The sequence below is a fragment of the Brienomyrus brachyistius genome, chromosome 11 (genome assembly GCF_023856365.1).
Source record: "Brienomyrus brachyistius isolate T26 chromosome 11, BBRACH_0.4, whole genome shotgun sequence".
Taxonomy (NCBI): Eukaryota; Metazoa; Chordata; class Actinopteri; order Osteoglossiformes; family Mormyridae; genus Brienomyrus; species Brienomyrus brachyistius.
This window is the reverse complement of record NC_064543.1, coordinates 14404944-14429063: the sequence shown is the minus strand read 5'-3', so window position 1 is coordinate 14429063 and position 24120 is coordinate 14404944. Positions and strand designations below refer to the sequence as shown.

Here is a 24120-nt window from a genome sequence, read left to right as displayed (position 1 = left end):
TTGGCCTCCCAGATTTTTATAATCAAAGAAGAACTAAAATAAAAGAATGCTGCTTTGTTGGGGCATATTTGTCAACTCAGGTGGATCCGTGATGTAGGTCAGGACAGGTAAAGTCAGAAAAAACTTAACAGAAATGAACATTTCATACAATAAACCTTCAGAATCACACTGAATTATCAAAATGCATATTTATGAATGTTACTAAAAAGATGAAAGAGACCAGCAAAATTAAACAAAATCAAATAAAATATAAATGACTGTTTAATTTCTAAATCAAGCACAGTGCAAAACATTTGGATTTTATACATTTTTGCATTTATTCATATTTAAGCCATTGTTGGAATCAAAGAGGAAATGACAGAGAAATGCATTGTGGACCAAAGGAATTCAATACAAACCACGGATATAGAAGCACCTGGATTTGTGCACATTCCACTGAACAAACATAATCATGCTTCTCCACTGCTCATAGGTGTATCGGCTAGCAGATGATCCATGACTTCATGGATGGCACCCATACTCGACCGGCAGTTAAAACCCGGGTGGATTCCGTGATGCGTCTGTGCTCTGATCCACGTTCCCTGCCTTTGGTCACGTGTGTGCAGGGATGGCTGGGGAAGTGGAGACATCTGACTGTCATCAGAGTGGCAGTGTTTCTACAGTAGCTTTGTTTAGATCATGGTCCAGGATCAATGAGGAAAGTATTGGTTACTGAATTGGCTTTTTGAACATTTACAAGAACAATCCAGCGTTCTGTCAAATGACCTTTCACAAACTTGGCATTTTCTCCAAACTCACTGTTAGGTACCAGTCCTGAGCTCCATTCACCCAGTATCTCTGTCTATCCAAGAACAGTGAGAGTAACCTGTGATAAAATCCCCTACCAATGGGAGCTATGCTTTGAATTAGACCCCAGTGCATCATGTCGATCTCATTGCTCCCTGGGAATATTGCAGTGAATCATCAGACACTGCAGACTTCTATTAAGTACCCCTATATAAAGTCCAAAGTAAATAACCACACACATTTGCTTAGATGTCCATTGCTGTATCATGGCAGTGACAGGCTGTTGGTGTCAAGTGTAAATTTATGTGCGTGGCAAGAAAACTTAGCACTGCTATTAAACCTAAATATAGTGCACCACTTGTTTTATTCACTCATGCTTTTATCGAAGCATGTCTTACTCTACTTCACTGAATACAGTTACACGGCATTTAAAATGCCGAACTCAAACAATGTGAGACAAAATTTACCGAACAACAGTACATCACTACTCAATATAGTACCTAATTCAACCAAGCTAGATTCAGGCAAGATAAAAACATCAACTGAACAGAGGATGTTGAGGAGCACGAAGACAGATAGGCAGTGATCTTGCTTCCGCAGAGAACTAGGCCATGCCCATTTAAAGGGGAAGGCCACACCTTCCGATAGCAGGAGGCTGCAATCACTAAAAGAGGAAAGCCGTACCTTCCCAAGACTGAGACCCCATCCCTTTTAAGAGAGGATGGCTACACCCTCTTAGAGACTATTGTGGGATGTGGCACTATGAGATTATTTTTCTACAAAAATAAAGAACGGCATTTAAATCTAATACATCTTAAAACTACATATGAAAGGAGTAAATAATGAGGTCTAAAAGACAAACTATACGTTACATTAGCCATTTTGCAAATAGTGTAAGGAGTGTCCTTCACTGCTTATATCCTTCTCGAATTTGTGTCAACATATGTGGTTACACATTAATATTGTAAACAAGTTAATTATATTTTCTATTCAATTTTACCCGTGTCTTAAAAAGATACCTACAGTATATCAGGAAATGCAAACCTTAGATTGACTCATGTTACGCAGGCTGCAGTAGCATCATTATGAGGCGATGTTGCTAAAATGAGTAAATTAGCCCTACTTTTAATTCGGTCATTTCTCAATGCAGTTAAAGGTTTATCAGTTATATATAGGTCTGGATATCTTCCTTAAGGGTTCTGTAACAGCTTCCTAATATATTTTCCACCTGTATTCATTTAGCTACACGCAATGTTCTTGGTCCCTATTTGTTTAGATTATCGCTACAATCTCTAAAAATAAGACACGTTTGTTTGTAAATGCCGTGGGTAGCTCCTGGTACGTCAAAATAGCCTCACACCCTAAAAACCTCATTTCCTTCATTTTACTGTATTTCAGGGTTCACCGGTGCAAACATAGCAAAAGGCAACTATGATGTGTCAATCACAGTACAAGAGAACGCACAACACTATGTCATGTTCGGTTTCCACAGTTACTCATGGTGAAAGTGATTGTTATCGTCGGGGAATGCGGCAACATCAGCGCAAAATCCGTGTCTACTCCTCTCACGGGGCTTCAGCCAGTGGAGGCAGAAAGGAAGCATATGCATAGCGGTGACACACACATATATGCACAAACAGGCACATTACGATCACTATAACAAGGCACGAGTACAGAGCATAAAGCTAAATGGGGCGGGAAAAAACAAAGATCTATCGATGGAACATCTACGCCGAGCTCGCTCCTCGCCAGTCCCCTTAGTCCACGTCGTCATGGCAACGCTCGTCTATACACACAAACACACTACACCGTAATCAGGTGGGGGGTGGGTTGGCATTGGTCATACATATAGTGGTTGGGACACCATGGTTCATTACACACACTGACTCTGAGGGAGGTCTGCGGCGGCCCAGTCGTTGGCTCTCTAAAAACACGAAGAAGAAAACAACAACAACAAACAACAGTGTTATAATCCAACCGGGAGGGAAGAGGAGTGATGAGAATGATGGATGCCGTTCGGAACTGCAAGGCAGGGGGCGGGGGGAGGGGTTACGCAAAGTGACACAAATCTCTAGGGTGCAAAAAAGTGCTCTGCTCTCCCATGGTAAGAATGTGGTTTACCATGTACTCCCATGCATGTTGCATTTTTCTACCTACGCATGGGCTCAGGTTAGTAGGTTCATCAGCCCCCATGCATGTGTGACATCGCATTTTCTGCCTATGCATGGGGTCAGGCTTGCATCATCTGCTGCGATGCATGTGCGGAATCACGTTCGCTGCCTGCGCATGGTGTCAGGTGACAGTCGTCTGTACGTGAGGCTGTAATTCGTACACCTGACGTTTTGGTACCCTCTCCCATGCTCGTGTGAGGTCCCTGCCCGTGCACGTGTACCCGATGTGGATGGGAATCTTCCATGTGTGAGGTTGCGTTCTCTACCTGATGCATGTAGTCAGGTCAGCGTCGTCCGCTCCCATGCATGCGTGAGATCGCACTCTCTACGTACACATGTGGCCTGGTTAGCGCCGTCTGCTTCCATGCATGTGTAAGTCCGCATTCTCTACCTACGCATGTGGTCGGGTTAGCCTGATGGGCGACCATGCTCTGTAAAAGGCAGATGGGGTGAGGTCATCGCCATGCTGCACGCATCATCACCATGCTGTTGCTCTGCCAGTCACAGCCCCCTAGGCCTCCAGTGCCTTTTCTCTTTTTCATTCCTTTCAATTAGCTGCTCTTTGACCCCAGATAGCGCACGGCCACGCAGTCAAAGAGGAGCCATTTCCACCAAAGGGAAGAAAGGGAAAAATGTCTTTGCACATCCCATGAAAAAAGACACAATGCAGGTTTGATACAAAATTTATTTCATGCGTAACTTTTTCTTATAGAACGTCTGTTATTTATTTACTAATTTTGCATAACAGTGCATGCATTCGCTTTGCTCATAGTATTAAATTGCATACAATGCTCTTGCGTTTTTTTTTCGGCTTTTATATCTTTTTCACTTGTCTGAAGCCAGAAAGAACGGTAAAAATGCCTTCGTTCTCTCCCCTGACATTTTTTTATATATATATATTTTTTGTTTCCTGTCTTCTTCTAAAAATAATACTGTTAAAAGTACATATTGGATGTGTGATATGAACAGGGTCTCGTTAAAGTGAAGAGTTCCTCTGGGATCTACACATAAATAATTACAAACACTGACAAGGATAGAACGCACACGGGACTCGCCGTGTCACCCAGCTGGTGTGTCCTCATGCTGCCTGACGGGTAACACGCATGCATTGTACTGTAAGTCGACCTGTGTTTCGAACACCACGCGACAAGCGGTCTTCCCTCCTTTTTCGTCATCCGCGCATTCCGTGGAGAAGGAGCGAAAGGTCGCGTCGGCGTGATCAGAGCTGCCTCGTCGAAATAACTTCGCCTAATGAAAAGACGATTCGCCTGAAAAGTTGGCTGTCAAAGTAAAGCTATACACTGTACCTTCATGTGTTCTGGCTACATTAAATGTATGTAAAAGTAAGATCTTAAAGGATAAGGAATTCGAAAGGAAAATATATTTTCTTACATATACATTACAATTACAGTTCTTGTCTTTTATATTATTTACCATGCAGCTCATGCTAAACAATCAAGAGTTCTGTAGTCTTATTTATCCTATTATAATATAGGTATTATTGTTGTTTTTGTTAGCAGTTGCTATTGACCTTTTTGCTTATTTTACTTGTATGAATTTTCTGCCCATTTTTTCTCTGCCATCCTCTTCAGGAAAAGTGTGCCACCATCCTCTTTCTGTATTAGTCCGCATCTGAAAACGACTGAACTCCTCAGTTCTTCATCTTCCCTCGTTGGAAAAAAAAGAAAGGTATCGATGGCGTGTCTTTCAGTGAGAGGTGCGTGGCGCATCACGTGATTCGCTCCCATGCTCCTCGGTCCCTCTGCCCGCTCAGAGTCTGCTAGTGTCCCCACGTCATAGTGGAATCATGTGACCCGCGCAGTGGATTCTAGACAACAGGGGGCCCCGGTCAGGTTACTGTGAGAGCCTCGGCTTGCCTGTATGTAATGAGGAGGGTCTCCTCCTTACAGGGATCTGTGGTAAAAAATACAGGGCGATGCTCAGCTTCAGCCAGCCATAGAAAGGAGTCGTTTTTGTTCAAGACAGCAAGACAAGTGGAAGGGGTTAAAAAACAGTAGCAAACACTTCTTTTTTAAAAAAATAAGGAACGATAAAAAAATCCAAAAAGAGCAGAAAGAGAGGACAGGTGACATAAAGAGAGAGATTCCGAGAGAAAGAGACATAGAGGGCGGGGCACTGGTGTAAAGAATGAGAGGTTGCAGTGCATTCTGGGAGCCACTCATCCGATAGCCTGCAAGCCCAAGCCCCGTGCCACACACACGGGCACACCACATACAGGTAGGGAAGGTACAGAAGGGACAGGTACAGCAAGAGACTCAGCTCCAGAAATATATGGGGTAAAACGTCAAAAACTGGGAACCAGTAAGAGCAGAACTAGATAGAGGAAGCAGAGGAAAAATTAATAGCATTAAGAGCCCCCAGTTTCTGCTTCTGATGGTCCGTTTGAGTGCCTGAGTGTATGTCTGAGGTTTTGCAGATTGGAAAGGAAAAGCACAAGATTCCGAAGTACAGATGTGTATAAGAATAAGGTGTATAAGCAACAGAAGGAACTAATAAAGACAGTAAACCAAAGGAAAGCTTTCACAAAGGAAGACTGAAAAATTTACATCCAAAATGAAGATATAAACAAGACGACAGTCCACTCTTTCATCTGAAAAGTCAAGCTTGTGTCTTGGTTTTGTCTGAGTTATCTAGTTTGTTCAGACCGACAGATATACACAATATGTTAATAGCTCAAAACAGGTAAGTGTGTAAAGCCTGTGACACTGTGTGAGACCTCCATGATCCAGGGCATAGGGAAGCATTTCTTCCACTCTGTCCCTCTTCCTTCTACTGTAGACGCTCTGTGTTTGTTGTTCTTAAATGGGGATTTCAGGATGACCATAAACAAACATATATATCCATAGATAAGGGGCAAGGGAGGAAACCAAGGACTCCACAGAGAAGAAAACAGACAGCTGGACTGGACGCCGTGCGGGGAAGGCGGATGAGGTGGTCCTGGGCCAGAGTGGCCTTTCTGCACTGTCGATCCACGACATTTTGGCAGAACAATGGGGAACACAACCGGCTGAGTAGACAGACCACGCTGCAGGACAGGGCTGAGGACACACCGGAAACAATGTGTGTTTGCACTTCATGCCTGCCATGCTCTTACGGCCCTAAGACTTCGGGTAACCTTGAGGTACGGGGGAGGGGGGGGGGGGGCGGGTGGGAGAGCTCTGAGCTAGCAGAATGGGCGTCTTGTATAGACCACAGCTTCGCTTTCGCGCAACAGATTACGCACTGACAAACATTGTAGCCAATTCAAAACCATGGTCCTTCATGCGCTGTCAGTCTGACAACCATTCAGCATGCAAAGGAGGGGCGCAGGGGGCAAGGGGGGTGGTGGAGAAGGGGCAGCACTGGTATCGAAAGTCACCCGTCACAAATCCAGCTGCCAACTACTCATTTTTTGATAGTAAATTTATAATGACGGAAAACTGTCATAGACCACCTGAGTGTGCAAAAGGGGCACTGACAGGACAGAACCAGTGCGTGCCCACCCACTGCAATTCCAGTGCCCCCTACCTGCAGTAGTTGTCATGCAGTGTTGGGCCCATAATCAATTCAAAAGCATGCAGTAACAGAAAAAATACTGTCACACAAAAATACATACATCTTTCCATAGACACAATAAAATATGTACATAAATATATGTATACAGGGAAAAAAACAGCGTGTCACATTTCATTTGAGCAATATTTGTTGTTACAAGTATAGGCCTTTGACCTCTTGACAGTAAATGTTTTTTTTCAGTTAAGGTTTGGTATGAGTCTAATTAATTTATTGTCATTGTGAACTTTAAATGATTCATGGACAGGACACATAGCTAAGGCATTTGGTTTTGAAAAAACTGGATTGTTCAGTCAGCCAAGAGTATGTGTTTGATCAGGACAATGCATCATGAGTGACAAAAAAATAAAAAGTGTGCAGGTCCCAGGGTGCAATTGGGCAGCCAGACCAAAGTGGGATGTATGTGCAACAAAAGATCGACTTAAAAATCAAATGTCTGTAAGGAATTTGCTGAATCTCTCAGGAAAACATACTCCACAGGTCTAGAATCCTGTAGCATATAATGCAATGTTTAGAGAACAAGGACGATGATCCTTTCTGAGATGCACTGCTCACAGATCAAGTTGTGCACTGAAATAAGGACAGAACAGCATAGGTGAGTGAATGTGGCTGCTTGTTGTTAATTAGTGGACTTACTGAACCCCTAAGTGAACTGCAAAAAAGCCCCAGAGGAGCCGTGCTGGAGAAAGGGCCTCACTGATTCATGAAAACTTCACAGTGAGCAGGAGGTCACACTCAAATAAATACTGGTCCATCTGACCAATGAAAAGAATTAATTGTTGGCAGTGATGGTGCTGTGAGAGCGTAGGCCCTCCAGCTGGGCGTGCAAACCTTAATCATTAATACTACCTTCCTACTGTGCTGAAGTCTGAGATGGGAGGGGCTTCAGCATTGGGGGGAGGAGTGTCACTGTAGTGTGGGAGGGGCTTCAGCGCTGGTGGGAAGAGTGTCACTGTAGTGTGGTAGGGGCTTCAGCTCTGGTGAGAAGAGTGTCACTGTAGTGTGGGAGGGGCTTCAGCTCTGGTGAGAAGAGTGTCACTGTAGTGTGGTAGGGGCTTCAGCTCTGGTGAGAAGAGTGTCACTGTAGTGTGGGAGGGGCTTCAGCGCTGGTGAGAAGAGTGTCACTGTAGTGTGGTAGGGGCTTCAGCGCTGGTGAGAAGAGTGTCACTGTAGTGTGGGAGGGGCTTCAGCACTGGTGGTAATAGTGTCACCGTAGTGTGGGAGGGGGCTTCAGCGCTGGTGGGAAGAGTGTCACTGTAGTGTGGGAGGGGCTTCAGCGCTGGTGAGAAGAGTGTCACTGTAGTGTGGGAGGGGGCTTCAGCGCTGGTGAGAAGAGTGTCACTGAAGTGTGGGAGGGGCTGCAGCGCTGGTGGGAAGAGTGTCACTGTAGTGTGGGAGGGGCTTCAGCGCTGGTGGGAAGAGTGTCACTGTAGTGTGGGAGGGGCTTCAGCGCTGGTGAGAAGAGTGTCACTGTAGTGTGGGAGGGGCTTCAGCGCTGGTGGGAAGAGTGTCACTGTAGTGTTGGAGGGGGCTTCAGAGCTGGTGAGAAGAGTGTCACTGTAGTGTGGGAGGGGCTTCAGCGCTGGTGGGAAGAGTGTCACTGTAGTGTGGGAGGGGTTTCAGCGCTGGTGAGAAGAGTGTCACTGTAGTGTTGGAGGGGGCTTCAGCGCTGGTGAGAAAAGTGTCCCTGAAGTGTGGGAGGGGCTGCAGCGCTGGTGGAGAGAGTGTCACTGTAGTGTGGGAGCGGCTTCAGTGCTGGGGGCTAAAGTGTCACTCTAGTGTGGGAGGGGCTTCAGCGCTTGTGGGAAGAATGTCACTGTAGTGTGGGAGGGGCTTCAGCGCTGGTGAGAAGAGTGTCACTGTAGTGTGGGAGGGGGCTTCAGCGCTGGTGAGAAGAGTGTCACTGAAGTGTGGGAGGGGCTGCAGCGCTGGTGGGAAGAGTGTCACTGTAGTGTGGGAGGGGCTTCAGCGCTGGTGGGAAGAGTGTCACTGTAGTGTGGGAGGGGCTTCAGCGCTGGTGAGAAGAGTGTCACTGTAGTGTGGGAGGGGCTTCAGCGCTGGTGGGAAGAGTGTCACTGTAGTGTTGGAGGGGGCTTCAGCGCTGGTGAGAAGAGTGTCACTGTAGTGTGGGAGGGGCTTCAGCGCTGGTGGGAAGAGTGTCACTGTAGTGTGGGAGGGGCTTCAGCGCTGGTGAGAAGAGTGTCACTGTAGTGTTGGAGGGGGCTTCAGCGCTGGTGAGAAAAGTGTCACTGAAGTGTGGGAGGGGCTGCAGCGCTGGTGGAGAGAGTGTCACTGTAGTGTGGGAGCGGCTTCAGTGCTGGGGGCTAAAGTGTCACTCTAGTGTGGGAGGGGCTTCAGCGCTTGTGGGAAGAATGTCACTGTAGTGTGGGAGGGGCTTCAGCGCTGGTGGGAAGAATGTCACTGCAGTGTGGGAGGGGCTTCAGCGCTGGTGAGAAGAGTGTCACTGTAGTGTGGGAGGGGCTTCAGCGCTGGTGGGATGAGTGTCACTGTAGTGTGGGAGGGGCTTCAGCGCTGGTGGGATGAGTGTCACTGTAGTGTTGGAGGGGCTTCAGCGCTGGTGAGAAGAGTGTCACTGTAGTGTTGGAGGGGGCTTCAGCGCTGGTGAGAAGTGTGTCACTGTAGTGTGGGAGGGGCTTCAGCGCTGGGGCTAAAGTGTCACTGTAGTGTGGGGGAGGCTTCATCATTGGTGGAAAGAGTGTCATTGTAGTGTGGGAGGGGCTTCAGCGCTTGTGGGAAGAGTGTCACTGTAGTGGGAGAGGGGTTTCAGTGTCGGTGGGAAGAGTGTCATTGTATTGTGGGGGGGGCTTCAGCGCTTGTGGGAAGAGTGTCACTGTAGTGGGGGAGGGGTTTCAGTGCTGGTGGATAAAGTGTCATTGTAGTGTGGGGGGGCTTCAGTGCTGGTAGATAGAGTGTCATTGTAGTGTGGGAGGGGCTTCAGTGTTGGTGGGAAGAGTGTGACTATAATGTGGGAGGGGCTTCAGCGCTGGTGGGAAGAGTGTCACTGTAGTGGGGGAGGGGTTTCAGTGCTGGTGGGAAGAGTGTCACTGTAGTGTGGGAGGGGTTTCAGTGCTGGTGGGAAGAGTGTCACTGTAGTGTGGGAGGGGTTTCAGTGCTGGTGGGAAGAGTGTCACTGTAGTGTGGGGGGGGCTTCAGCACTGGTGGATAAAGTGTCACTGTAGTGTGGGAGGGACTTCAGTGCTGGTAGACAGAGTGTTACCACAATGTGCCAGAGGTTTTAGCACAGGTGGACAATGTTACTGTAGTGTGGGAGGGGCTTCAGCAGTGGTGAACAGAATGTTACTCTATTGTGGGAGGAACTTCAATGGTGGTGAACAGAGTGTTACTGTGTTGTGGGAGGGGCTTCAGTGCTGGTGAACGGAGTGTTACTGCATTGTGGGAGGGGTTTCAGTGCTGGTGAACAAAGTCTTATTATACTATGGGAGGGGCTTCATCACTGGTAGTTAAAGTGTTACTGAATTGTAGGTGGGGCTTCTTGACTGTACAGCATCATAGTAGAGTGGGCACTGGTAGTTAGACTTTCATTGTGTGGTGGGAGGGGCTTCAGTGCCGGTGGCTGGAGTCTTACTCTGGTGTGGGAGGGGCTTCAATGTTTAAGCCTGGCACAGCTGTCCTCCTGGCAATGCACCCACCCTGGCTGCAGCAGAGGGTACACCTGGGGGCCGAGGGGTCCCTCTCCCAGGGACCGCCCCAAGGAGGGACAGGCTGTGAGGCATAGCACAGTGAGGGTATGGGGATGGTAGGAAAAAGAAACAAACAAACAGAAAGGGAAAACAAGAAAAACAAACGAACAACAAAGAAAAAGCGAGGGTTACGATCAGACCAGAGCTGGAATCCATAAGTATCTGTCGTGAAGGAAAACAGAAGGATTCTACTGGAACCTGGATAATTGCCTCTCATAGGATGGAAGGAAAGATTAGAAAAAGACTGAGGACGTGAGACGGAAAAATGATCATGCTTGTAAAAATGTAACTGTATGATCTGCTTTCCTTGTAGGCTGTTTAAATGCGTAAACAAATGAGTAAATTAGACATGAGGCAGACTGTGAGAACTCAGTGAGTGCTTGTCTTTCAACCTAAAGTCGAGCGGGACAGCATGAGTAGGAGGCTGACAGGGAAGAGGAGGTAGGAAGGGCAATGCAGAGGGGTCCCGGTGGAGGAGGTCAAAGCAGACTGAACATCCAACCAGAATGCAGAGCTGTGCAGGGTAGACAGTCTAGCTTGGGGTGCCCTGTGACAGCACATCCAACCAGATTGCTGACTGTGTGAGTGTGGGCGGCTGGTGACGGGGCCAGAATGGTCACCCTGTGGCTGGGCACTGTGGGGGTTGAGTAAGAGTGACACACAGTTTTGTAAGCTTGTATAATTGGAAGGAGTCACTTAAAATGTGTAGGGTACGGGAGCAAGCAATCGTCACATATTCCAACCCATTATTACAGTGACTTTTAGCGGTTTACTGTTTCTACTCAGGTTCATGTCCTGTAAGAGAGGAAGATTTGTGTTTTTGCTGTATTTTGCATTTATACATACCCTTCCTTACTCTTCCTCCTGTGTGGCTGGGTCGTTCGGTCGTGGACACCAAGAAACAGGGTGGTTCATTCCTCTCCCCCGGGCTAAAGACCTGGCCGTCCTCGGGGGATATGGCCTGGTCTATATGAGGGCAGTCTTCATTTGCCAGTGCCGCCTTAGCTGCTTCCCCGTTCAATTTTGGATCTTAAAAACACACAGATACATGTGAGACAAAGCAAACTCTGCAGAGAGAGCATTTTATCATTTGTTTGTGAAATTAACAAAAAAGAAATTACGAGCACCACCTGCTGGCCTGGAGGAAATGCACATTTTACAGAATGAGGAAACGTAGCAGCAGCGGATTCATCCCTTGTATCGCATGTCAAATTCTTTTTCAAAAGCACAGCCTCCGATTATTCATACATGTTCCCTCAGAACTGACCAAAATGTTATCCCCCCCCCCCCCGAAATTCATGCTAATTTAAAATTCCACAAAATCTTTCTTAGTAAATTTTACAACCACGTGATAAAAGTTTCAATATATAAACTTAGAGCATAAATCACTGCAAAATCTCTCTAGAAATGTTTGATTGGACAAACATTATAACTCTATTACCATTTATCAAGGGAGTAAAACAGATACTAATATTTTTAACGTATTTGTGTGTCCCAAAACCACTTTTACTAAAATATAACAAATAATTAAACCCCATCCTTATCAATTTAAATATAAAAAATCTGTTATATATTTCTATTCAATATCAAAAAAGTAAATTGATTGCTTCTGTCTAAAATATAACTCAGAAGATAATAGTAACAAAGACAAGCTTTTCTTTCCTGTGGAAATTTAATGTATCCATTCACCCATTTTCCATAAATAATTTTCTAATGCAGGGTCACAGTGAGTAGAAAGCAAGGAGCACGAGTGAGGGACACTCTGGGCGGGATGACAGCCCATCACAGAGTACTCACGCATCCAATAACCCAGCGACATAAATCTGCCTAAATATGTCTTTCGGCCGTGGGAGGAAATGTATATGAACACAGGAAGAGCATGCAAGGAGCCAGGTAGGGAACAAATATGCAACCGTGGAGGTGTGAAGCCACAGCGCTACCCACTGAGTCACCAGGCCGAAAATAAGTCCATTTTAGTTAAATACATCTGGAAAGCTAAAGACTCGCAAAATATTCCACATGCCCTTCCCCAATTTAAACTCTCCCTCACAAATCTGACTTCCTGAGCGTTGTAATCCCATTACGCTATAATCACCACGCAGGTTTAAAATATCTGCAAAGATATATTGTATCGCACTTCACATTCAGGCAATAATAATAATTTTCGTGAGCTCCATAGCTTTCAAGCAGGCCAGCACTGGGAATTTATGCAGAGTGCTGCTTCTATACTTTCATTCATCACATTTACAGGCACTCCTTTAGCAGCACTCGTTTCGCACTTAACACAGTTGACAAAATCAGGGACTTACAGGGTTCAACAGCTCAATCACGCTAAATTAAATGGGGTTCACTGGGAACAAACTGAAAATAGCCTGCAATATGAGGAGACCTGAATTTGCCAACCTCAGGTATAAATGTTCGGGTTCTTTCATCTGAGTAACAGTGTCCTTTCTCTGAAGCCAGTAAGCTTCCCTCATAGACAGAGGGAATTAATGAAAGTAATTATATCATTTTAGGTTGCAGCCTTCACTATTGCTTACCCTAAGACTTGTAAATTTGTTTCCCCAGCACTGGAATTTTTGCTTAATTAAAGAGTTTTATATTCTTCTATTCAGTAACTGATTTGCCATAGTAACTGGGTGGCTGGACTGTCCTGCATTTTGAAATGAATTAGCTATTTTGATTGAATGGAGCTAATCCAGCCTACCCAGGGAGCCATTTCTCAACATATGGGACTGAGCCATTTTAAACACCCAGAATCCAAACTGTAAATCATACAGAACAATTGCAGATTGCTTACTGCCTCAGAGAATCACACTGTTAGTTTTAGACTTTCAGCAGAAGCATAAGGTGCTGTCAAGATAAATGCACTAGGTGGGCTCCAAAACTCTGTTTATGCATGTGTGTGTTTGTGTGGGTTAGGGTTGATGCTGAATTGATTCGGCTACATTAAGATTACAGAACCTCAAATTTATGATTATGTCTGTTGTTCCAACAAATCTTAAATATGCAAAATAAGTGTCCTTGCATCGCATACCTACAAGAGAACAGTAGTTACATGTAGCTTCTGACATTTAAATCATGAAAAAAAAACATTTTTAAAATTTACAGAATCTGACATTTCAATTCCTTTACATTCTTAATGTTTCTGTAGGTAACTACTTTTTAATGAATTTTATATTGTGCCATCCATCCATCCATCCATCTGTCTATCCATACAATTTATTCTGTACAGGCTATGCTGTACTAGTTAAGTGATCTGTTTGTGGATAATAAAGATAGCATTTTAATCTTACACGGTCTTATCAGCAGAAGATTTCATGCGTGGAGCTCCTCCTAGGTGGACCAACTTCACGCGTTACAGAGAGAATCTTATTATTGGGGTGATATGATGCTGCTTGAGTACAAGCAACCGGTACAAGGGATTGGCTACCACCCTGCAACTGAGAGCACAATGGAGAGCTTTGGAAATGTTATAATACCTTATCGCCGCATGGTGTTATGTCACATATCTGAGACCTACAGCTTGTAGCAAAATACATGCATGTCTCCCATATGGGCTTTCTGCATAGTTTCCAAAGTCTCGAATCTGCCGTCTGTACAATTTCACGCGCCTCGTCCCAGTAGCTAACCCAGCTGCCTCGGCTCCTTGGCCTCTCGCCAGGCAGGCTGGCTCGCATCACAGTAGCAGGTACACACTACATCTACCCTGAATCTTTTGCAGTGGTGAAGAATAAGTCACAGAAGCTCACAGTCTAGCACTCCGAGCAACACACTTACAGTCCTGAGATCAACCCTATTAGTCTTGTCTGTGCTTCAGACACAATGATAATGGAGCAGTATCCAGGGAGCAGAAGGGCAGACAGCTGCGTGACCATGTCGCAACCACAAAGCGGCTGGAGTCAGTAGCACAGAAAGGAGTAGCACAGAAAGGTAGCCTAATGGAACAGAGTTGGTTTGTGGCTTTCCTTTAGGATTTACTGTCCGTCTCAGCTGTGGTCTGTGATGGTCTGGCCATGGAGTCTGAGCTTTCACAGCCTGGCTAGTTCCTGCGTGCGAAACCGATGAGGCGGAGCACAGCTCGGCCTCTCGAACACCGAAAGGGAGCGACCGCATTGCCTCACCAGCATTACACACGCCCTCCCTGCTGGACGCGTCACGGTTCCTGCTGCCAGCAGCACGGCGTCCCGCCGTCACCACTGAGACACTTTCGTTTTCCTCAGTCACTGCTTCTTAAAGGAGAATTTCACACGAGAATTTGTAAAATCAACAGGTGATGACCTGCATATGGCAAAAAAAATTCGTCTCTACACCTTGAGCACAACCCCTGCAAGCCGGTTTTCAAGAGAGCGAGGTGACCGTGCCGCGATTCTGCTTCGATATTTACTGCACATTTAGTGGGAATAAAATTTATTAGCCTTGACATTTAGCAGTAAGTGTTCAAATTTCGCAGTCTAATATAGTAATAAAATCTTGATTGTTTCTTTAAACTGACTTGTTAAAAAGCAGCATCTCAGACTTTTAATATTTACATTAAAAGAGAGGGATTTTTGTACCGCCTTCCAATCATAATTTTCAGTCTGTAGAAAAATACAAGGAAACCACGCTATAGACTGATAATCCCATTTGAATGATATTCATTTACGGTTAAATGCTCCAGGGGTGCTGAATAAATGGCCTGACCCCACCCTCGCTATTAATTGTAAATATGTGTGTGCATTGGCACTCTTCTGCTGCCACCATGAACCAAGCCGTACCATGAAGAGATGGTTTTCCACTGTAAATCATGCGAGCCGTACCCGTGCTGACATGGCGCCTCTTACTAGCGGGGCTGAAAGCGTGACTAAACCGAGCTGGTTGCATCACCACCATCTGATTGGTCGTGAAATGCACAGAGATACCGCTGTTCTGCATCAATAAGCATGGATTATCTGAAGGGGGAAAAAAAGGACATATTTTGTATATTATTCATTATTAGTGGTATCACACATCATGATATATTGATGCACTCCCGATAACCTGGAACACGAGAATTTCCAACCACCTACTTAAAAAAGTACTATAGAAAGCTGAACTGAATGGATTAGCAATATAAATTTAGGCACACAAATGCTAATCCCACTAGCCCTTCATGCTAATATGACAGAGAATCTCAGACAATTCAAGCGGGAACTAGCGCTTAGTAAATCATGATGTACAACATGTGAACAGTTTTACGTCAACGTCACTCTCCAAACCCGGCAACGCATTTACTGAGCCGACCCATTTGCGATAGAAAACCGAAACGAGCTGGAACCGCATCTCTCTTCGCGGTACGCTTTGGCTGTGCCTCGGTTCCTGCATGCCAGTGTAAAAGCACCATAAGAAGAACAAGATGGGGTACGTGAAAAAATGGACACTGCACCAGTACTTACTTGTGCAAATAACAAATAAAGAATAATGAATCATAGAGATTTCATTTGACCCCCCCCCCCCCCAGATCCTCATTCCCTGTCTGCACGCATTGGTATGTTAGCCCCCTACATCCCATCTTATGAGTCACCCATCTCCTATCCCCCCCAAACATCATAAGACAGGAAAACCGCAATTAAATCTGTATGATATGGTTGTGTTTGCACTCTCTGCTGAAATCAGCCAGCATTACCTGTGCTTTGTTGATCAAAATAAGCACTGATGCTTCAGACCCTATTAAGGCATCCAGACAAACACTTGCCTGACAACTGCTGTATGTTTGTTGTGGCCCTGATTTGTTGTCCTGTCTCAGAACATGCTAAGGAATTTCAACCTGCAGTACAAAAAAATCCATTTCCTTTAACACAGTCTCCAATTCTTCATTCTTCTCAAACCATTGATGAGTGTTTCTCACAACCCAGCAGACCCAAACAAAAAATAAAACTGCAACAGAAATGGCAGTAATATCTACAAGGGCATAAGAGTAGAATGACCAATTCTTGACTGAGGTGGTGGTGGGAAATTGCAATTAAATAGAGCTGACAGAACTGAGAGTGATTTTAGCAGCTAATGAATGATTGTGCTGCTGCATTTATCCATTAAGCACTGAGAAGAAGTCAAATGGTGAAGGAGTTAGGAACATTAGGAGTGAAAAGAGGAGGTTCAGGGCTAGATGTAGGAGTTATGGACAAAAACGAGGAGAAGGCTGGGAGAGTGTGTGAAAGTGGTAGGATGAATGATACACGAGGCTTAAGTACAGGTAGGAGTTTAGAGACCAAGTGAGAAAAAACTGACGTTAAAGAGTGATGGAATTTTTGTGAAGGTTGTCTTTGGAATATAATGGCATGTTAGAAGGGAACCTTCTTTGCAACTGAGTTAAGGGAGGGCGAGTGTAAGATCTGTGATGTTGACACTAGCAGTAAGTTGGAAATTAAGGGAGAACAATGGAGGGTGGGATGTCTTTCTATACTCCTGTATTTTGATCAAACGGTCATGTCTCCGAGAAGGTTCCTACCTGCTCTGTTCCTTTCTATAATCTCTTCTTGTGCCAGGGGACAGGTGTCACTCTGTGTGCTGTGATGGGGTGAATTTACACCTGACTTACAGAAGTTAGGCGAGCCAAGCTGTGGTGCTCTAGGAATATGCTTGTTCTTTTTCTTTGGTAACTTCTGTTTAGCCATTGCCAAGGAGTAGTACATTCCGAAGTTGTTGACGATGACGGGAACAGGCATGGCGATGGTCAACACGCCAGCTAGAGCACACAGCGCCCCCACCAGCATGCCAGACCACGTCTGGGGGTACATATCACCATACCCCAGGGTGGTCATGGTCACCACGGCCCACCAAAACCCAATTGGAATGTTCTTGAAGTGTGTATGTTCACTGGCCCTCGGGTCGTTGGGCTTGGCGCCAATGCGCTCAGCGTAGTAGATCATGGTGGCAAAGATCAGCACTCCTAGAGCCAGGAAGATGATGAGCAGCAGGAACTCATTGGTACTGGCCCGCAGTGTGTGGCCCAGGACCCGAAGCCCCACGAAATGGCGGGTCAGCTTGAAGATTCGCAGGATCCGCACGAAGCGGACCACCCTCAGGAAGCCCAATACATCCTTGGCCGCTTTGGAAGACAGACCACTCAGCCCCACCTCTAGGTAGAAAGGCAGAATCGCCACAAAGTCGATAATATTGAGGGTGTTCCGGACAAACTCCAGCTTGTCCGGACAGAAGGTGACGCGGATGAGGAACTCAAACGTGAACCACACTACGCACACGCCCTCGATGTAGGTGAGGTAGACCACAGTCTCGGTCTCCTGATACACGTGCTCCGTCGTGATGTTGTCCACCTTCACCCATTCCGTGCGATTGGTGATGGGGTTGAAGGCCTCGTGCGTCTCCAGGCAGAACGTGGTGATGGACACCAGGATGAAGAACAGCGACGCAAACGCCACCCACTGAGAGACAGAGAAAGAGAAAGAGGGACAGAGTGAGCAGGGAAAGCGCAAACCAACACGAGCTCTTCAATTTCTACAAAATATGGGTCAGAGGTTTTACCCCCAGGGTCTTGTTTGAAACCCAAGGAACTGCATTTTCACTCTGTGCATGCTAGTGCTGAGCAAACGGACTATCCATACTGGCAAGACATGCGGCGCACTGTGGATGAGGCCGGCCCGGCCTGCTGTGGTCTTCCTGACTCCTTCAGTCAGGCCTCGGCGACTGCGACTTTGCAAGCGCCCGCCGACTGCGAGACGCATCACGCGGCGCTCAGCACGGCCTCCCATTAATCAGCCTGATTACAGAGCCCCCCGAGAAGGTAAGACAAGACAAGAAGCGTGCCGGGAGTGTAAGTCAGCTCACCAGCGGCAGAATGCAGAGCAAGAGCCGCTTTAAGAAGCAGCTGATCAAAATACTACGGCATCAGTAACACTCTGCATTGGAAATCAATCCACATCTCCTGACACTTGAAATAAGACCATCGTCTCACAGTGCACCAGGTGACTATTTATGAAGAAAAGCAAATTTTATATATCCTTTTTATATCATGTACAAGGGACTATAAATACATTTCCTAACGAATATACTCCAGCATTTTGGAAGGACACATAATTAATAAAAACAACAAAAGCTGCAAATGAACATCCTGGCTATAAATGAATCCCCACTTCACTAAAGCAGTCGCATTTGCTGAGACTTCCTACGAAATTCCATCTGTTCGCCTTTAAACGGAAGTTTGCTGCACTGCTTCTCCTTCCCAGGAGGTTGTTATACGCTGGGGAATCGTGTGATCAAGATGGAATTCAGCCATCACAGAATCTTTTTAAGTCTCCTTTTTCCAAGAGTTGCCAACTAAAAGGCAAGATGCTCTAGTAATGGCTTCTGCGTGAGCAACAGCGGAGGGGAATTAAGTCACTGCTGTAAGTGCTACTGAATTAGTGCATTTTTAGGCACAATGTGGTTGTCTTTATTTGTTCTTTATTGGGTGTGCAGAGACTGGCTGACAGATGCATTTTTAGGCACAATGTTTGACTACAGCCTGTCAGGCCTACCAGCCAGGTTGGGAGACAACAAAATCATTCCAGCTACATATGTCTGTAATAACCTATTAGTTATCTCAATCGACGGTAAATAAAATATAATTTGAGCATATTGGGTTGGAAAACTGTTCTTAATACAAGTTTATGTGTCTTTTTGCCACTTAGTCTTAGGAATCAAGAAGGGTCAGGAAAAACTCAAGTCAAAAAAATATTTTACACAACATAATTCAATAATCAGGCTTTCTATAATATCATTAGGTGTCCTGACAGTCTGGCATTTCAGAAGTGCCATGTGATGGGGCATATCGATACATTTACTTCTCATTTTATGTCACGGTTACCTTGGTTACCAGCTGTAAATGCTTCCTCCCTCTCCACCTCTTTTACAGCCCTCTGACACGTATTTGACTTTTCCTTTTCATTTTCTGTTTAAAAAAAATGTATAAGGAAACAGGGATATTCTACCTTTGAATATAAAGCACTTGTGCCCTGCTTAAATTTTATGCTGGCTCTTTACGATATTCCTTGATTTTCTCTCCCTCTTCCATATTTACAATCAATAACATCCAGTCAATGCCAGTGTCCAATACTTTATCATAAAACCTGCCAATGGACATTGCCAACTGCTGTCCCAACACACTTCATTCAACTCCAGACTGAAAGTGACATTTTCAAACACTGTTTCAGCTTAGCTTAAATATGGATAACATTCATCTGACTTACACCTGAATTATTTTGTTTGTATGGATCGTGATTTGTAAATACTAAAATCATTAGGGACTCCTGTGGCCGTGCTTAGAGCATTGATGAGCATCTGTAATCTCAAACTATCCTTACTCACGGAAATGCTAAGCAAAAATATAATTTAAAATGTTTCCTTAACTAATGGATAATTTATAGCTTACAGTTGGTCGACTGAAAAACACACCTCTTATTGGCTTAGAATTTGAAGCCAACATATGCAGCGAACTTATCAGTAGCATACAACTAGGTAACTGGGCCACAGATTTCTACCCATCCATCCATCCATTTTCCAAACCGCTTATCCTACTGGGTCACGTTTCTACCCATCGTATGTCATATAATTTTTTTAAAGATATTTTAGATAAATAGGCTTCACTTAACAGTTTAAATCTGAATTACTCACTAAACTAAAAACTGTAGACAGAATTGAAACCATTAAATATTCCAGGAAAGAAATGATGTTGGCAGATTTATATATTTTTCCCCAGTGGGTTTAGCTGATACACATGTGAGAAATGCAGAGAATGAGCAGGAAATATAACAACGCAGAAAAAAAAAATCTTTTGCCACATTTTGGAAGGGAGACCGAGAGTGCTAAGCGCTCAGCTAAATATAATACGACTATTGTGGTACAGTTGCTCCGCTTGGGATGGAGAGCAGAATCATCTGACGTTTGGATGGGAGGATGGAATCGGGCTACAAGCTTAACAAAATGGAGGAGAGGGATCAAGAAAAAAACGAAAAAGGTTTTTTCAGCTTTAGCATGAGGATTTTCACCAGAAAGAATGAGCACTGGACCTTTGGGCAGATTATTACAAGGTGCACAAGAAGGTCTGGCCATGTGAGCTGGGTCCAAGAAAAAAAAGTCCAGTTTATATCCCTCATAACACGGCAGAGGTAATTGGATGGGCTCGTCATCTGATTGGTTAGGCTTGTCACCTGATTGGATTGGCTTATCACCTGAATGGATTGGCTTATCACCTGATTGGATTGGCTCGTCATCTGATTGGTCAGGCTTGTCACCTGAGTGGATTGGCTTGTCACCTGATTGGATTGGCTTGTCACCTGATTGGATGGGCTAGTCACCTTATTGGATGGGTTCGCCATCTGACTGGTTAGGCTGGTCATCTGATTGGATGGGTTAGTCACCTTATTGGATGGGTTCCTCATCTGACTGGTTAGGCTTGTCACCTGATTAGATGGGCTCGTCACCTGAGTTGGCCCCACCCTGGGATCGCCATGCCTCTCCACCATCACATACAGTGCTCACAGAAAGTCTTGGGATACTTGCTTAATTCTGTAAAAATGTTGCAAATTTATTGGTTTCATAACAATATCTGCACATATCTGCCACACAGACATTTTCTTTTTATTAAGTGTCATAATTTTTTGACTGACTCATTCAGTTCTCTTCTTGTCAGATTGCTATTAATTGCAACTGTAGTCACTGGCTCCCAAAGGGATACTGAACGCAGATGCCCAGTGTTTTATGTTATTGCAAAGGTGTTACTAATTAATAAGCACCCAATGAGATTGCTTGTCAATTAACGTTTTTACTTGGAACAACTCTTTTAACTATAATTTGGGTTTCAGTTTTTTACTGCTTGAAACTAGTGATCATTTCTAAAGATATATATTGTAAATAAGTGACTTAAGTAATTATTTTTGTTATAAACCAATAAATTTGAAATATTTTTAATGAATTAAGCAAGCAACCCAAAACTTTCAGTGAGCATTGTATGTGGCTTACACTACGTATACTGTAATTTGGAAAATAACTGGATTGTTCTGGACTGGGGGGCCTGATATGATATGCCTTCATGGGGCCCAAAATCTCTAGGCGTTGCGCCCCTGGCTGAAAGGGAGCAAAAATGTGGACTGGGGTGAGAAACACTGTATTATATTATTATATACTTTACTGTTTTTTTACCAGGAAATGTGTGTGGCTGTAATTGACATCCACTTTTCCATTTAGGTCCATGACAACGCAGAGGAGAACAAGGTTCCGGTTAGATGTCCTATGTAGGCACCCGGCAAGCCGGCCAAACAGCGCAAACACTTATAAAGTAGCGGCAGGGCGGCCGCCGCCTGACCTATTTAAACATGCCCTTCCTCCGCATAACACGCCAATTTATTCCACCACTGCTGCTTCCCAGCCGTTAAATGGCACGGCTCCATTTTGCGTCGCGAGCTGTGCCAAGCAGCCAGCAACCCGGGAAAAACTGCGTGACTTATTTATTTATTTCGCAAATGAGCTTCCCACGGAATGCTCAATCTGGGAATAATATTCCCAGTAGATTACTGCCCATTTCCAGCCACGAACCTGATGCTGAAATTAATTAATTGAAACGTTTCTAAATACATTTAAACCCAATAATGTAAGCTTCTCTTGACGGTCACTGTTGCTTATTACTGCTCCGTATTCTCTGCCCTGTCTTCATAATGCCTCACATTTACAGAGCTAAAGTGCTAAAATCCTGTCAAGTGCTGACTCCGCTTCCGGAATACTCATTCCCTTTACTTAATATCCATGCCAAAGAAGTGGTCTCATCTACTTTCCTCTGCCCTGTCAGGCTCTGCTGTTTCTTCACCTTCAGAATCCTTCATGAAGTAGAGTTGAATAATCTAGGTTTGTTTCAGTCTCTTCATTGCATCTACATTTACATTCTATCGATTTAGCAGATGCCTTTATCTTTTAGCAGATATTTTATTCAGAAGAAGGTCTTACATCCCCGGGAACAATTAGGGATTAAGGACCCAGTACCAAAATCACTCTGCTGTCCAGGGGACTGGAACCAGCAAACTTCCAAACCCAGGAACAGCGACCTGACACACTGAGCCGATCACCACCCACTACACACCACCCTGAGCACTCTGTGCCGGCTTCGTCATGGGCGAATATTCACACTGGAAATCTGTGCTTCTTGAAGCTGTTTAAAAAATGAACATAACTGTTCTCCTACGAACTCACCAGAATGTTTTAGCTATGCAATAAAACTATTCCCTTTTTCAACATGCCGACATTCCATTAATTACACATTGTGGCCTTCTTGGAACTAAGTCAGTTATATTTTGAAAACACTGAACTAAATAAACTGAACAAGACACGCTATGAGCCTGTACTCATACTGTAATTAGCACAATGAATTCAGTCAAAGACGATCCGTCCCCCAAAGAGGTCTGTCTGTCATAGTTCTGAATATGGAATGCATTGCAAAATTAAATAGATTTTCTTTGATGAATAACTACCATCCTGTGTTAATTTGTAACAGGAGATAAACTGTAACTTCTGTGAATTAAAGTCTGAATTTTTTTATTATTTGTGCCAATTTTTTCACAGATATGAAGGAAAAGGGACTCTAGACTGTTGTGCTATTATAAAGTCATGTTATGATACTTTCTATTGTAATTTTTTATTTTGGTAAAATTGTTTGCTGAAACTAAAAGTTAAAAGAATAGATCTCTTAACCCCTAACTAGCATTTTGTCCGTATTGGGTAATAAAACATATGTGTCTATCAGTAGATTTTCCGATCGCCTTCACTCTTACTGCAGTACAGCTATAACATGATACCCCTGATAAATTTCATAGTCACTGAATGTTTCCAAGCCACAGTAAGTGGGGTGGAGAGCGAGTCATCCTCCTGTTTGCATTACAGACAATGGCAAAGAGACGCGTGGAGGGGAGCCAGAGCTCCCTAACCTCACAGTCTGAGTCCGACCTTAACTCTGTGCTATAAGTGTATGTGCCAACATATGGACGGGCCCATAGATGGCATGTGAAACTGAACACATGCTCAAAATACTTCAGTAACTACTTGCCGGGTTTTGGGTCGGCATTAAGGGGTTTGCTCCCAAGGCTTCCAGCTTATAATACACATCGCTATTTGTCAGTGCTTTCTTAACAGCATAATAAACTGTAAATGTGATTTACAAACACAGATTCTAGATATTATGATATTGTTCTTTGAAAGACTATAATGACATGAAATTTGAGTTTGAAAATATGAAACCAGGAGATGAGTCTACACCACTTTGATGACATGGTAATTGCTTATATTTCCCTGACATGGTAGCGGTTCCTGGGCATCAGACAGAAGTGGTGTGTGGTTTAGACTCTCTGCTTATCACCAGATGGTTGCCGGTTCAAATCCTGTGGTCACCAGAGAGTTCAACTGTCGGTCCCTAGAGCAAGACCTTTAACTCCGACTGCTCCACAGACTGGCTGATCCTGCTTCCTCAATGGTATGTCACTTTGCCTAAAAGCATCTGCTAGATCAATACATATAAATGGTGGTAACATCCCTGCAATCTTGCACTGTTGTCAGAACTACCCATTGAGAAAGTAGTCACTGCCTCTAGAAGAACTATGTTGTTTGCATTTATCACAAGACTGATCTGGATTATTCAGTTAAGTTGAATAACCCTGGCAGGAATGATTAATGAGTGACATGAGTGACAAGGGAAGAGAGAGCACAGAAGGAGCAAGAGGACAACTGGGACTTCAGCTAATTAGGACCTACAGGTCTTAGGGAAGCAGGAGGAGCAAAGGGGCTTGGAACCTGCCAGAAGCACACGTCTATTTCAGGGAAAATATCCAGAGGGATCAATAATGCACCAGATTAGAAGTGCTTCAGAAGTTTGC

The 24120-nt window shown here is 44.6% G+C and overlaps 1 protein-coding gene across 6 annotated transcripts in view; it reads right to left on the bottom strand.

The window, feature by feature from the left end:
* Window positions 1-292: 292 nt before the first annotated feature.
* Window positions 293-24120, bottom strand: part of kcnc1a (potassium voltage-gated channel, Shaw-related subfamily, member 1a) — a 36758-nt gene continuing 12930 nt past the window's right edge. Inside the window, exons 2-5 of one of the 6 annotated variants that reach the window (XM_049031522.1) lie at window positions 16719-17652; window positions 11099-11281; window positions 10138-10274; window positions 293-4871 (exon numbers count right to left, since the gene is read on the bottom strand). In XM_049031522.1, coding sequence (XP_048887479.1) covers window positions 10156-10274; window positions 11099-11281; window positions 16719-17652 — 1236 coding nt within the window. In that variant the 3' untranslated portion in view covers window positions 293-4871; window positions 10138-10155. Of the gene's footprint in view, window positions 10887-11098; window positions 11282-16718; window positions 17653-24120 lie in introns of all 6 variants that reach the window. The other 5 variants (XM_049031523.1, XM_049031520.1, XM_049031521.1 and 2 more) reach the window with 5 other exon arrangements.